Source organism: Dysidea avara, chromosome 8 (genome assembly GCF_963678975.1).
Source record: "Dysidea avara chromosome 8, odDysAvar1.4, whole genome shotgun sequence".
Lineage (NCBI taxonomy): Eukaryota > Metazoa > Porifera > Demospongiae > Dictyoceratida > Dysideidae > Dysidea > Dysidea avara.
In genome coordinates this window covers 12,130,441-12,145,313 of record NC_089279.1, presented here as the reverse complement: position 1 = coordinate 12,145,313, position 14,873 = coordinate 12,130,441, and the positions used below count along the sequence as shown (strand labels likewise).

At 40.5% G+C, this 14,873-nt stretch overlaps 2 protein-coding genes across 26 annotated transcripts in view; one reads left to right on the top strand and one right to left on the bottom strand.

The window, feature by feature from the left end:
- Positions 1 to 14,873, bottom strand: part of LOC136263915 (uncharacterized) — a 255,807-nt gene that overhangs the window by 88,020 nt on the left and 152,914 nt on the right. The gene's annotated exons all lie outside the window — the stretch shown is intronic.
- LOC136263931 (N-terminal EF-hand calcium-binding protein 1-like) overlaps positions 1 to 14,873 on the top strand; it is a 48,006-nt gene that overhangs the window by 22,650 nt on the left and 10,483 nt on the right. Inside the window, exons 10-19 of one of the 19 annotated variants that reach the window (XR_010704838.1) lie at positions 275 to 301; positions 409 to 521; positions 2,354 to 2,567; positions 2,617 to 2,726; positions 2,777 to 2,839; positions 3,764 to 3,920; positions 5,838 to 5,854; positions 5,903 to 6,012; positions 7,281 to 7,306; positions 7,417 to 7,430. Coding sequence is in view for 2 of the 19 variants with exons in the window: in XM_066058597.1 (XP_065914669.1) it covers positions 3,820 to 3,920; positions 5,838 to 5,854; positions 5,903 to 6,012; positions 7,417 to 7,518; positions 14,544 to 14,591 (378 nt within the window). In the remaining 17 variants the exon portion in view is untranslated. Of the gene's footprint in view, positions 1 to 274; positions 302 to 408; positions 522 to 2,016; positions 2,199 to 2,353; positions 2,568 to 2,616; positions 2,727 to 2,776; positions 2,840 to 3,763; positions 3,921 to 5,837; positions 6,013 to 7,280; positions 7,307 to 7,405; positions 7,519 to 14,543; positions 14,592 to 14,873 lie in introns of those variants that run through there. The other 18 variants (XM_066058595.1, XR_010704834.1, XR_010704842.1 and 15 more) reach the window with 18 other exon arrangements.

The following is a 14,873-nucleotide window of genomic DNA, read 5'->3' as shown; positions in this document are numbered from 1 at the left end:
ATTATTTTTAAATTTCATTTTTCTCGATACGCATTGTTGTACGGACAAGTCGGGTTTTTGCTGAGACAGTTACATATTATGAATTGTTGGTCCTGCTTTATGATCCAAGTTCTTATCCAAAATCTCCCAGAAGTAAAACTATTGATTAAGCACTCGTACAGGTCTGATATTGCATTAGTTGTTTCACAGCCTTTCAAAAAGAGAATGTTGAAAATAAGTTGTGATTGTAATGATAGTGTATAAGGATTTGTTATTATCTTTTACATTTATGTAGCACTTTTGAGTCCTTCAGAGCTATTTGGTAAGTGTACTGTACTGTGTGTGCATGTGTGTATGTGTGTAGTGTATGCATATACGTGTGTGTATATTGTGTTTGGTACTGTGTACAAATGTACCATTTTGTTACAGCTTACTTTCAGCAATACATGGCTGACTTTGAACCAATATTCTCTCTCACTGATGATCTTAGTGTGGCTATCGCTAACACCTTGAAGTCTACCCACAACAAACACCAATCTACGGTACGTGTAGTGTGTGCGTGTAGTGTGTATGTGTAGTGTGTGTGTGTGTATGTGTGTGTAGTGCGTGTGTGTAGTGTGTAGTGTGTGTGTATGTGTAGTGTGTATTGTGTGTGTGTGTGTGTGTGTGTGTGTGTGTGTGTGTGTGTGTGTGTGTGTGGTGTGTGTGTATTGTGTGCGTGTGTGTGTGTAGCGTGTGTGTGTGTAGCGTGTGTGTGTGTAGCGTGTGTGTGTGTGTGTGTAGCGTGTGTGTGTGTGTGTGTGTGTGTGTGTGTGTGTGTGTGTGTGTGTGTGTGCTTTCTTGCTAGCTTGCTTGTTTGCTTCCTTGTAACCATCTCAGAATCCTCCTCTCATACAGTTATAGTGCTAACAAAAAGTACCATATAGTGGATTATTATAGCTTCTGAAATTTCCCATTCATGAGTAGCATCACAAAATTTAGCAATGCCTTTTTAATGAACCAGTTATGTTTCAAATACAACAAAAGTGGCTTATGCATTCATGTCATTGTGCATGCAACCGTTGCACCACTTTGGTTGTGTCCAGATCTCCCTTTTGTATGTAGTCAGGAGCACATTGAATCCTATGGAAAAAGGAGCATGTAAATCTGTAATATTATGTTACTAACATTACTAGAAAAATTCAAACATGGCGTCTTGTGTTAGTGACATATATCATCATTAGTTACAATATTCTTATATGTAACAGGAATATACAAATTGGGCCACTACTCCATCATTTTGTGTGATGACAGCAAAGCTGTTTTGATGGGAAGGCCATTGAGTCGCTTGGAGTAGTCCACTGGTGCAATTTTGTATCACTAGCAAATGTAAAAAAGGCTGTTCTGCTATACCTGTGCTACCATTCTTCTGTTGTGACATTTAACTTCATTTCCATAGCTTTGCTTCATTGTGCCAGTAATGTGATGTACTTGAGCTACATGATTCCTTGTCCACAGGACTGTTTGCAATAGCGCATACAGAATTATCAAATTAATAATGTTATTGTAATTTTGGATTTTGTAAGTAGTAAATTATTTTGCAATTCTCTAATTTCGATGATTTACACCACTAAGGAAATGCTATTTGAATAAGCTGCTTTGACACACACACAAGTATCTTCACAAGTGTTTTGTATTCACAAATTCTCTACAAAGCCTTGATGCTTCATTCTCATATATAGGGGACATATCCCCTTTCAAGTCGAAGACATCCTGTATGTTTAGCCTACAGGGTCTGCCACTGTGTGTTTTTGTGGCTCAAAACAGTTTTCATAAGATTTCAACAGTGTTATGTAAGCTGTCACATCAGCAGTAGCCAACAGGTATGGCTATAATGTAACAAAAACCAAAAACTATTGCTAACAAATGTTTTCTCAAAACTTTTCCACCATGTGAAACAAATTTGTTTATTGTGTTGTCTTGTACCCATTACCTGTTGTTTAGAGCTGATGTCCTTCCCTGGCTGAAATATGATCGATCAAAACAATTTCTCCATAGGTGCCTGTACATTAGTACCCCAAATAATGCTGTCATCTTGTCTTGAGCTCGTGATGTCATTGTGGATAAAGTCCATAGAGTTATGTATTGTCATTGATGCTACTGTCGGAGGGAGCCCCATAATAAAAAGGATGCCCCAAATGTCAATCCCTTTATAATTTGGGATGCTTCAATAAATCCAGGTATTGGTCTGTGATGCTACTTTTGTATGTCGATGCACTTAGTTTTTGATCCTGAGATGGTCACATATACTACAAAGTTTTATATGGAATCCTAAACTAAAAGTATTCATATTTATTTTTCCATGAAAATTCCTTTTATTGGAAATTTTTTACAGCTGCCAACACGCCTTGCTCTGTTACTTTACAAGTACCTCAACTACAAGTGTCTGGGGATGAAGTGACCGCCTGGTCTGGAATTGTTTTCTCTGTTAAGATTGTGACTCCCTTCTATACAAGCTCTTGGGGGATTACTAGTGTTACTGATTATTCTTGTAGATCAAACTAGAAATGGTAGAAGAAGAGGAAGTTAGACAAGACAGCAAAAACACGGTATGTCTTGCTGAAAAGTTTTCCATTTACCATTTTGCTTGTTGTTTAGATTGTTGTAGTTCACATGTTTCTGGAGGTTTGAGAGAGCAATGTTTCAGCCTTTAGGCAATCATTGAAGAATTATGTACAAAGTGTTACCAGTGAGAGTGGATGTCTTCAGTGAGTAACTTTGTGACTTGATTTTACTGTTGTTGTCTATTAAATATTAGTGTTTGTGTTCAGAGTAATGTTGGGAGCTACTGATTGTGGCAAGATTCTGAGCATTTCTCAATGTATGTCAACTGTTATACTTTTAACAAATAATATTTTCTGTTGCCTTTGGGCCAGTACCTTGTTAACCCTTAAACGCGCATAAGCCTATATATATATAGGCAGATTACGCATGGTCTTGAAAACGCGTAAGCCTATATATAGGCTTTTACGCATGGTTGTAAACAAAGCGCTGTAACATTTGAAGCGTTTACCATATGGCTTTGTAACTTGTGCCATTCTACTCGTGATGTAATAAGCATTAAAATGATACCTAGGGGTTTACCCTACGACCAAAGCATAAGACCAAAAATCACTGTGAAAATAATTTTCAGCAACTAACCACAAAAAATATATTACATACCTTTAGAAAATGATCCATAACTCCTTGACAGTTTGTCCGATTTGCTTCAAACAAGTACTATTCGAATGGTCATTCAATGGCGAATCAGGCCATATATAACTCACGTGACTAAACTCACAATCGAAACTACAATTGAAGCGAAGAATGTGGCGCGAGACATCGATCTTCTTTGCTTTATAACAAGTAAGCCATTGTTGTTACAGTGGTTATTTAGCGTTCCCCAAGTAGACCAATGAATAAGCTTTGTACTGATATATGGTTTTAGGCTAATAGATTTAGGAAAGGCTGTCTTACCTCACCATATAAGTTTGTTTTGTGTAAACACGCATTCCATAAATGTTCTGTGCGCATTCCATAAATGTTCTGTGCGCATTCAGGACTAATTCCTTAAAAGTTTCATGCACGTTTAAGGGTTAAGGAGGTGACTGCATTATTAGGTGATTTGGTCTCCTATGACGGTCCCGTCGTATAATTGGGACCAACTTTTTACACACATCAGATGACAAATTACAATGTAGTAATGTTATTTATTATTGCCATTATTGGCCACTTCCTTTGACTTCCCAACATTTATATGTTGTAGTCTCATTTCATGATCTCCTGCCATGGGAGAACTGTTGTGGATAAAAGGTGGATCATATGAATAGAAAAAATGTCAGTTATCGTCTAATGATGGGAGGGAATTGTAGTGATGTTCTCACTACTAAAGCTATTGAGGAGTGTACTGAGGACTTTACCAAGTGTGTGTGTGCGTGCGTGCGTGAGTGCGTATGTGTGCGCGTATCTGTGTCACCATTTGTGTGTTTGTGCATGCATGTCTGCGTGCATTTCTGCGTGCATTTCTGCGTGCATGTATGTAGCAGCTTTGCTTTTTTGGTTTGTGTGTAATGTTGTTTTTGTGTATATGATCATACAGTACAGTAGTACTACAACAGTACTGTATATTAAGGATCATGGAGATTTGGGTTTTCCTATTCAAAAAATTCACCCAAAAACCAGCTTCACAACTCCATCCTGGTACCTTGGCAGTATTGGTCAGGTATAACCAAGCCCAAAAGTGCCATTAGTACGATCCTAAAAGCTTCCAATTAATTTGTTATGAAATTTTAAAAAAAAAGTATTGAATGGAACCTGGCGGCCTGCCTGCCTGCCTGCCTGCCTGCCTGCCTGCCTGCCTGCCTGCCTGCCTGCCTGCCTGCCTGCCTGCCTGCCTGCCTGCCTGCCTGCCTGCCTGCCTGCCTGCCTGCCTGCCTGCCTGCCTGCCTGCCTGCCTGCCTGCCTGCCTGCCTGCCTGCCTGCCTGCCTGCCTGCCTGCCTGCCTGCCTGCCTGCCTGCCTGCCTGCCTGCCTGCCTGCCTGCCTGCCTGCCTGCCTGCCTGCCTGCCTGCCTGCCTGCCTGCCTGCCTGCCTGCCTGCCTGCCTGCCTGCCTGCCTGCCTGCCTGCCTGCCTGATGCCTTCAGGTAACTATAACTCAATAACCGCTAATGCTGTGGGCTTGATTTTTTGACATCACTTCATCCCGAGACATGCCTTTTGGCATACCGCAGTACGTACAATGCATGCATCATGGACTTACCTTTGTCCTCCTTTGTGTCCCATTTCTTTTTACTGACAGCCCAAGTTGTCGATTTGCGGTAGCGCAGTGCATTTCTTCCCTACAGTATGTTTGTAAACAGGAATTGTCCGTATTTTTTGTGGTGACTGGACTGACTGCAGAGACGATTCTGACTCTGTTTTTCGTTTGTAACACTTTGTAACATGCTGAACATAGCTGAAAGCAAAGCGTGATGACCACTGCACTTTCGAAGCAAGTTTTATTAGCTGGGACATGCGTTCTGATGAAAACATTAATTCTGGGGCCACCCTTTCTTTTGATGCAGTATAAGTTCGATTAGGAAAAAGTAGGGAAACAAGGAAGGTCTCCTATACCTACAGATATACTAGTGAACATTAATCTTAATTCAGTCTTGGTCTTGGATATTAACTGGATTAGGGATTAAATGTTTGCTAGTATATCTGTAGGTGTAGGTGACCTCCCTTCTTTCCCTACTTTTTTCTATGATCACTACAATTTCTAATTTTTCTTAAATTTGTTTCCTAATGTGATTTCCAAAGTGTCCGACCACTTTGCTGGAGTGGTGCATATAGGTTCTCTGATACAATAGCGATATCCAGTATGCTACTAACATGAAGATGAGCATGTCAAAAAAACATACACCTACAGTACAACAGGAAACTATCGGGTTGTAATGTGGTTTGGAAATGGAAGTGTCCTCTCAGCTTTTGTGTATTAGCAAACTGCATCGATGATGAAATCATAGGCAGACCATCCACACACTGCCACATTTCCTAGTCCAACAGTAGCTGAATAACATCTGTGGTGGTTTGGCCTCCTTTTTGCTGTGTATGTCGTAACAAGAAAAGGAGCTCTACAACTTGAGCAGTAGGCATGATTTATATAAATGTTCCTCATAGAACTTTACCCATGGGTGGTGGCTAAAGACCACATAAGAAAATGTGATAGAGAAAGCTTAAACAGTCGAGAAGACATTTCTTTGTGCATGTCTGTATTTAAAGTTATCAACATGTAATAATGTAATCACTTGCTAAATTCTGGTGTCTAATGTGCATTTGTCTACAAACATTTTTTCTTTCAGAAGAGCTGATAAGAATGGTAAACCATGACATCAACTCGGTGGTGATCAACTATTGATGTACACAGATAGTGGTTCTCTGTCTTTGAAGGAGTTTCAGGAATTCTTTTCTGACGGGATCATGACCAGTGAAGAACTAGAGGAGTTGTTCCATTTGATTGACAATGAAAAAAACCAAGTGAGTTTGTTCGGTGAAAACTGAAAAGAAAAATAATTATATTGTGGTAACCTGCTCACTTTCACTGCCTATTAATGTCATCTGTCTAATTAACTTGCCTACTTGAAATTATTTACTCAAAATAACCTGCCTAATGCAACCACTTGTTAAATAAGAAAAGGAATAGACAGGTTCAGTCAAAATAAAGAATGTTGTGTAATGATTGAGTTGGACGATAATTGGCAAAGGACAAATCATTCTCTCAATTGCAGACAATTAAGCATTTCACCTCACGTTATTTTAGATTGATGGATTTCAAGCCACAATAAACAAGAGTCCTACCGACAGTTCACAATATACTGTAAGTAGCAATGGCAAATTTAACGCAGTGATTTTGTACAGGCTATATTGGAAGCTAGATACTCTCTCCCTTACTTATATGTGACCGTCTCAGCTAAAACCCGACTGGTTCACACAATTAAAAATATTTATTTTTTAATCACTCAGCATTATTAGCAGTGTCTAAGGAATGGATCACCAAAGTTTCAGCCTTCTGTGGTTTGTAGTTTTGAAATTATAGCACTAGACAGTAGGAAGAGTAAGATAATAGCAACTATGCTGAAAATAAACTACAGGCATTTACATTTGCAGTCATAACTTCCGTTTGGATTAGTCTACAATGTTGCAATTTGGCTTTAAATGTTCACCATGGATCAGCACATCAGCCATGGTATAGTGTTAGCCCTGTAGACACTTGCTCATATGAATATGAAAGCGGTTTAGTAGAAGAAACGATGACAATCTTGTTTACGTTTACTGCATCACAAACAAACGCACATGACACGCATACCATTGAAGCTACAGAAACGAAACAAATATTTTCGAACTCTCCATGAGCAGGCGAATAAGGTGGTATATAGTTTTAATCGATTTGAGTCTTCCTTCTTCGAATACTGGCCCCTATTAAAAACTTACATATTTTTCTTTGTAACATGCATAATTTTACGAATTATTTTAAAATTTCGTTTTTCTCAATACGCATGGTTGTGCGAACAAGTGGGGTTTTTGCTGAGACAGTCACATATTATGAATTGTTGGTCCTGCTTTATGATCCAATTGCAAGTTCTTATCCAAAATCTCCCAGAAGTAAAACTATTGATTAAGCACTCGTACAGGTCTGATATTACATTAGTTGTTTCACAGCCTTTCAAAAAGAGAATAGTTGAAAATAAGTTGTGATTGTAATGGTAGTGTATAAGGATTTGTTATTATCTTTTACTTTTATGTAGCACTTTGAGTCCTTCAGAGCTATTTGGTAAGTGTCCTGTACTGTGTGTGCATGTGTGTATGTGTGTAGTGTATGCATATATGTGTATATTGTGTTTGGTACGTACTATGTACCATTTTGTTACAGCTTACTTTCAGCAGTACATGGCTGACTTTGAACCAATATTCTCTCTCACTGATGATCTTAGTGTGGCTATCGCTAACATCTTGAAGTCTACCCACAACAAACACCAATCTACGGTACGTGTAGTGTGTGTGTGTACTGTGTGTGTGTGTAGTGTGTGTGTGCGTGTGTTGTGTAGTGTGTGTGTGTAGTGTGTGTGTGTAGTGTGTGTGTGTGTGTGTGTAGTGTGTGTGTGCGTGTGTTGTGTAGTGTGTGTGTGTGTGTAGTGTGTGTGTGTGTGTGTGTGTGTGTGTGTGTGTGTGTGTGTGTGTGTGTGTGTGTGTGTGTGTGTGTGTGTGTGTGAAACAACAAACACCAGTCTACTGTGTGTGTGTGCGTGTGTTATGTAGTGTGTGTAATGTGTGTAGTGTGTGTGTGTGTGTGTGTGTGTGTGTGTGTGTGTGTGTGTGTGTGTGTGTGTGTGTGTGTGTGTGTGCTTGCTTGCTTGCTTGCTTGTTTGTTTCCTTGTAACCATCTCAGAATCTCCTCTCAGTTATACAGTTATAGTGCTAGCAAAAAGTACCGTATAGTAGCTTCTGAAATTTCCCATGAGTAGCATCGCACAATTTAGCAATGGCTAAAACTACCATTTTAATGAACCAGTCATGTTTCAGATACAACAAAAGTGCCTTATGCATTCATGTCATTGTGCATGCAACCGTTGCATCACTTTGGTTGTGTCGAGATCTCCCTTTTGTATCTAGCCAGGAGCACATTGAATCCTATGGACAAGGGAGCATGCAAATCTGTAATATTATGTTACTAACATTACTGGCAAAATTCAAACATGGCGTCTTGTGTTAGTGACATATATCATCATTAGTTACAATATTCTTACATGTAACAAGAATATACAGATTGGGCCACTACTCCATCATTTTGTGTGATGACAGCAAAGCTGTTTCGATGGGAGGCCATCGAGTTGCTTGGAGTAGTCCACTGGTATAATTTTGTATCACTAGCAAATGTAAAAAAGACTGTTCTGTGTGACATTAGACAATGTGATCAATGATTCAACAGTCAACACGTATACAAGACTTTCCAATTAATGTTACAAACACGCGACTCAATCATAAACATTACATATACAACACCACTCAATGATTACAATATGATCAACTAAATTATAACTATATATAGTTCAGTTCATTCTACCACATCTCCCCCTGAAAACGGTATCTTTCTGGAGGCAGAATTGTAGTACCAGTCTGTGATCGTGTTTGGACTCTTGAGCCACCAGACCTTGTTAATAGAATAGCATCATCATTGGACAGTAGGGGACTACTGTCACCTTCGGTCAATTCAGAGTTGTTGGATGGCAGTGGACTGTTAATGCCTTTAGTTGACTCAGGACTACTGCTGGACTCTGCAGGGTTATCACTCTCTGGGAGACGTTGAAGATGTTGCTGATTCCTTCTGATTGTCCCTGAAGGTGTGTTGACTAGATAGCTTCTTGGAGTATCTGCTACTGTCACAACTCTCCCTCTCACTGGCTCTCTGCTGGAGGTGACCCATACTTCACGATCATCTGGCAATGGAGAATGTTCTTTTGTATGATGACACTGATCGAAATCTTTCTTTTGCTTGGCTTTGAATTGTTCATTGGATTTTTGGAATTCTGATAGGTAAGGCCACTGTGGGATCAGCAAGTTGTCAGTCATGGGCAGCAGGGATCTCAGCCTCCGTCCCATCAGGAGTTCACTTGGGCTGAGGTTACACCAAGGCATGGGAGTAGTCCGATGACTAAGCAGCACTTGGCATATGTCATCTGCCTGCCTCAGAATTTTCTTTAATGTTTGTGCAGTTCTCTCAACTTGGCCGTTACTCTGGGGATACAGAGGACTACTGGTGACATGTGTAAAATTGTATGCCTTGGCAAAGGTAGTGAACTCTTGTGACCGATACTGTGGCCCATTATCACTTCTCACTATCTCTGGTATGCCATATCTAGAGAAGATAATTTTCAATGCAGTGATTGTGCTGGTGGATGTTGTGGAAGACATTTTCACTATTTCTGGATATCTAGAATAATAATCTACTATCACTAAATACTGTTTTCTTTCAAACTCGAAGAAATCTGTACCAACCACCTGCCAAGGGTAGTCAGGTAGGGAAGAAGTGATCAGAGGTTCTTTTCTAGGTTTGGCGTCTCGGCAACAAGTAGGACACTGTTGTGTTTTTTTAGCAATCTGCTTTGACAATCCTGGCCACCAAACAGAGGACTTTGCTCTCATATGACATCTTTCTATTCCTTGGTGGCCTTCATGGATCTTGTCCATTGTATCTTTCTGCAGAGCTTGTGGGACCACAATACGGTTGTTGTACAGCAGTAAGTCATTGCACACGGTCAGAGATGCTCTGGCTTCCCAGTAGGGTTTTACCTCAGGTGGTATTTGATGCTTAGATGGCCAGCCACTCTGACAGTATAATCTCACTACTGTGAGTGTGTGATCTGATTTCTGACTGTTTAAGTAAACAGCTAATCGCGCTTTACTGGCTGGCAAGGAGGTCACCATCGTATCTACCAGCAATTCAGCATCATCTTGTAATGAATCATCTTCTTCTGGGGTTACCGGGGAAGTGGGTGCCCTGGATAAAGCATCTGCAGCATACAGCAATTTCCCAGGAGCATGAGAAACAGTATAATCAAACTTGGCTAGCCTGAGGCGGAAACGTAAGATACGAGGGGGCAGACAGTCCAAATGCTTCGTGTTCAGTAGGGGAATTAGTGGCTTGTGGTCTGATTGAATCAAAAATTTGTTTCCGAGCAAGTAGTCGCTGAACTTGATGCAGGCCCATGTGACTGCCAGGGCCTCTTTCTCAATTTGAGCATATTTCTGCTCAGTTGCTGACAAAGTCCAAGATGCATATGCCACTGGCCGCCACTCACTGGTGACTCTTTTGAGAAGGATTGCCCCCAATCCAAAGGAAGACGCATCTGCAACAACCTTGGTTTCACCTCCTGAACGATACAGTGCAAGGATTATTGGTTTAGATAGTGCCTCCTTTGCCTTTACAAATGCAGTTTCCTGATCAGACCCCCAAAGCCAAGCTCGTTTGGAACTAGGTAGTCCCCGGAGTGGGTGGGTAATGTCTGCTAGATGGCATGAAAATTTCCCTAGTTGGTTGGCCAACCCCATGAACCTATGGAGTTCTGAGACATTTTGGGGTGATTTTATTTTAAGGATAGCTGATGTCTTATCAGGGTCTGCTTTGATGCCATCCTTATTGACAATGTGGCCTAGGAATTTCACTGTACTAGCACTAAATTTGCATTTCTCTTTGTTGAGTGATACCCCAGCAGCTCTTATACACTCCAATAAAGCCAACAGTCGCTGGTCATGCTCCTCTTGGGTAGAGCCAAACACTAACACGTCGTCCATCTGACAAACTACTCCTTTAAGACCTTCAATTATCTTGTTCATCCGGAGTTGGAATAATTCGGGGGCACAAGAAATACCAAAAGGTAATTTGTTAAATAGGTAATGCCCATAGGGAGTAATGAAGGTGGTAAGTGGCTGGGATGTCTCTGCCAATGGTATTTGCCAAAAACCACTGTTGGCATCGAGTTTACTGAATAAGATGGCTCCACTAAGCTGGGCCAATGTATTGTCTACCTTTGGGATGGGATGTACTTCCCTCAGGATGCTCTCATTCAGCATCTTAAAGTCAACACAAATTCTTACTGACCCATCACATTTGGGGACCACCACCATCCCAGCACACCATGCAGTTGGCTCAGTTACTCTCAAAATAACCCCATTATTCTCCATCCGGGTAAGCTCTTGCTTGACCTTCTCTCTCAAAGGTATTGTCACATTTCTTGGGGTACAAAGGGAATATGGGATGGCATCCTCTTTCAGTTTGATTATGTATTTGTCCCCCAGGGTACCCAGACCTTTAAACAATGTGGGGAATTTGGCATGGACGGAATGTGCATCACACATGAGAGCATCCACTCTGCACAAAATGTTAAGGGCAGTAATCGCTGGGAGGCCTAGCAAATTAGTCTTGTGGCCATTAATAACATAGATAGTTTGGATTGTGGATTTCGGACCATGAGACAGTGTTGTTGTAAACTGGCCCAGTACATTGAGGTACTGCTTGGCAGGCCCCTGCAGGATTTTCTGAGGCTTCTTGAGCACTACATTTGGCAGTGAATTGTAAGTTTTCTCTGTGATTGCTGTGGCTTCAGCCCCTGTATCAAGTTTTAAGACTACTTAAGCATTAAATGTGTTCATTAACAGTGTTGCATTCCATGTTGGTTTGTGGCTTCCCAGGGTCACAGCATCAAAAAAGGCCGAATCTAATGAAAGTCCTTCATCAAGAGTGAGCTCATCGTCATCAAGAATGGACCCGTCTACCGACACTTCATTGGTTGGTAGCTTGACAGTCTTGGAGAAACATTGGCTAGCACAATGAACTTTCCTCATACATCGCTTGCATGTTGCTCCACTGGCAGGACATTGTGTGCCAATAGGATGTGAACCTCTGCCGCACCTTGTGCAGGGTTTAGGGGTGCTTTTGCCTGGTAGCCATGTTCCTCTTCCATCACCTTTGTGATGAACTGAGCGAGCTCCTTTTATTGAGCTATGTTTTTTGTCAATGGGTGATAAGTCAATTGGAGATTTGGTGTCCGAGCTGTTTTGCAACTGGGTATTGTGCTGTTGCACGGCCTCCTTCTGTCTTACTAACTTCATGGTCTTGGCCAAGGTTATTCCGGGTCCATCTACAGGCGCTCCGATAGCAACGTGTCGCAAGTACCAACTACCAATCGATCCCGTAGCATCTCGTCTTTAAAATTGCCGTACTCACACGAATCTATGGTATAATACAGTGATATATTCTTCAGGCAGTTGGTTGCATCTGTTGAACCGTGCTCGTTCAAAAATTACATTTTTGCGAACCTTAAAATATTCATCAAATTTGCCCACAACTGAACTACTTTGCTCTGTCTGTGGTGGAGATATTCGTAGACGACAGCACGTCCTCGGCTTCTTCACCCATACAATATAAGAGTGTACTGACCTTCCGTGCCTCACCTTCACTTGATGCAAGACCCGATGTGAGGCGATACTGTTCATACCTCCTTCTCCACTTAGACCATTCGTCCGGGTTTTTGAAGTTGAACGGGCAGGAGGCTGTAGCTGAAGTGTCATACTTGAGATCCCACTCCTGTCACCATGTTACATTAGACAATGTGATCAATGATTCAACAGTCAACATGTATACAAGACTTTCCAATTAATGTTACAATCACGCTACTCAATCATAAACATTACATATACAACACCACTCAATGATTACAATATGACCAACTAAAGATTACAATATAATCAAAATTATAACTATATATAGTTCAGTTCATTCTACCACATTCTGCTATGTCTGTACTACCATTCTTCTGTTGTGCCATTTAACTTCGTTTCCATAGCTTTGCCAGTAACATGATGTACTTGAGCTACATGCTTCCTTGTCCACAGGACTGTTTGCAATAGTGCATACAGAATTATCAAATTAATGATGTTATTGTAATTTTGTATTTCGTAGGTAGTAAATTATTTTGCAATTCTCTAATTTCGATGATTTACACCACTAAGGAAATGCTATTTGAACAAGCTGCTTTGACTCACACACACACAAGTATCTTCACAAGTGTTTTGTATTCACAAATTCTCTACAGAGCCTTGACGCTTCATTCTCATATATAGGGGACATAACCCCTTTCAAGTCGAAGGCATCCTGTATGTTTAGCCTACAGGGTCTGCCACTGTGTGTTTTTGTGGCTCAAAACAGTTTTCATAAGGTTTCAACAGTGTTATGTAAGCTGTCACATTAGCGGTGATCAGTGCTGTGGTTGACCACCAGTTCCTGTCATGTGCAAATGAATAAAATTGTGTTACATAAGCGCAGGTCATCATGCCACTCACTACTGTTACAAGCCTCGATACAACAATGAATTACTCACTGTTTTTTTCAAGATACACCTAGCAGTAATAGATTGCAATTGTACAGAAGCCGATTTTTTTTTAACTTGCTTCCACCCGGTAATAGCAAATAAAAATAAATTTTTAAATAGAAGCTGTTTTTAAACCTTTGTGTGACATGGGTAGAACTATTGTGTGAACTAAAGACCTGAAGTTCTGCACCATGCATGGTAGGTAATCAGGTAAATAGTGTCTAATAACAGATCCAGCTCCATAACACCAAGTGCAAAAGCAGAGTTCAAGGGCTAAAACTCTTAACTACACGTATTCTAGTGAGTTCTTGTTTGTTGTAAAGGGTAGAAAACAAAATACTTCATAGATTTCTGTTAGTACAAGGTGCTTCATGGTGATAGCTTGCTAGTTTTAGGCCCTGAAAATTTCATGGTGAAGCCATATGGAAATTGTTCCCAGCCACCTGAAGAGCCCAATGGGAAGGTCGTTCACAAAGTTTATAGAGTGTCACCACTCCTATATTCAGACCACCAAAAACAAATCACTTCAAAGCAAAGTTAACCTGTGTGGAAGTTTAATACAGACTTCGTTTAGCTTTCAATTCTTGCATGCTGGCTGCTTTTACCATTCAAAGGTTTTGCTCATGTTTATGGTGCATATAAACAAACATAGATACTATTTCCAGTTGGCCTGTGGGTGCATGCCTGGTTTTAAAAGGCAGTCCAGGCATGAGATTCTTGGGAGGATAGTTGGACCCTTTGCTGGTAGGCTAAATTGCTGGTTTTGGAGCATAGACTGTTACGTAGTCGTTAATGGTTACAATCACTTGCAGCTATTCCTATCCATGCCTTTGCTTCAGCTCGCATTACCCCAGACACAACTTTCATATGGTAAACATATATTCCCGAATTGCTTAGTGATGGAGCTTTTAACAGCATGGGACCTTTATCACACGTTATCACAGTACCAAAATACTTGCAAATACAATGTCCTCAAATAATATATAATGATGGTGAAAGGTTTTGTTTTGTTTTCACAACATTACCTTTAATATTTGTTCTAACTTGTGCTTATGTATATTGTGTACAGTAAGGATATAAGATGTGTACTTGTGTAGTGTTTTGTATGTATTGTAGTTCTCATTATGTGTTGTTGTTATGTAGGAGATGACCAAAATTGAGAAGTTTGCCACAAGGTTCTTGATCAAGGAGGTGTGGTTGTGTTTGTGTGTAGAAGTAGTTGGTACCTTACAACAAGCTTAGCAGTTGGTAACTCTTTAACTTTTGTGTGACTGGCAATGGACTTTATCCACAATGATGTCACAAGCACAAGATGGCCACATTATTTTGGGGTACTAATGTACAAGTGCCTATAGAGAAATCTTTTGATCGATCATATTTCACCCATGAAGAAAGATACCAACCAGTAGCCAACAGGTATGGGTAAAACATAACAAAAACTATTACAAACAAGTGTTATCTCAAAACTTTTCC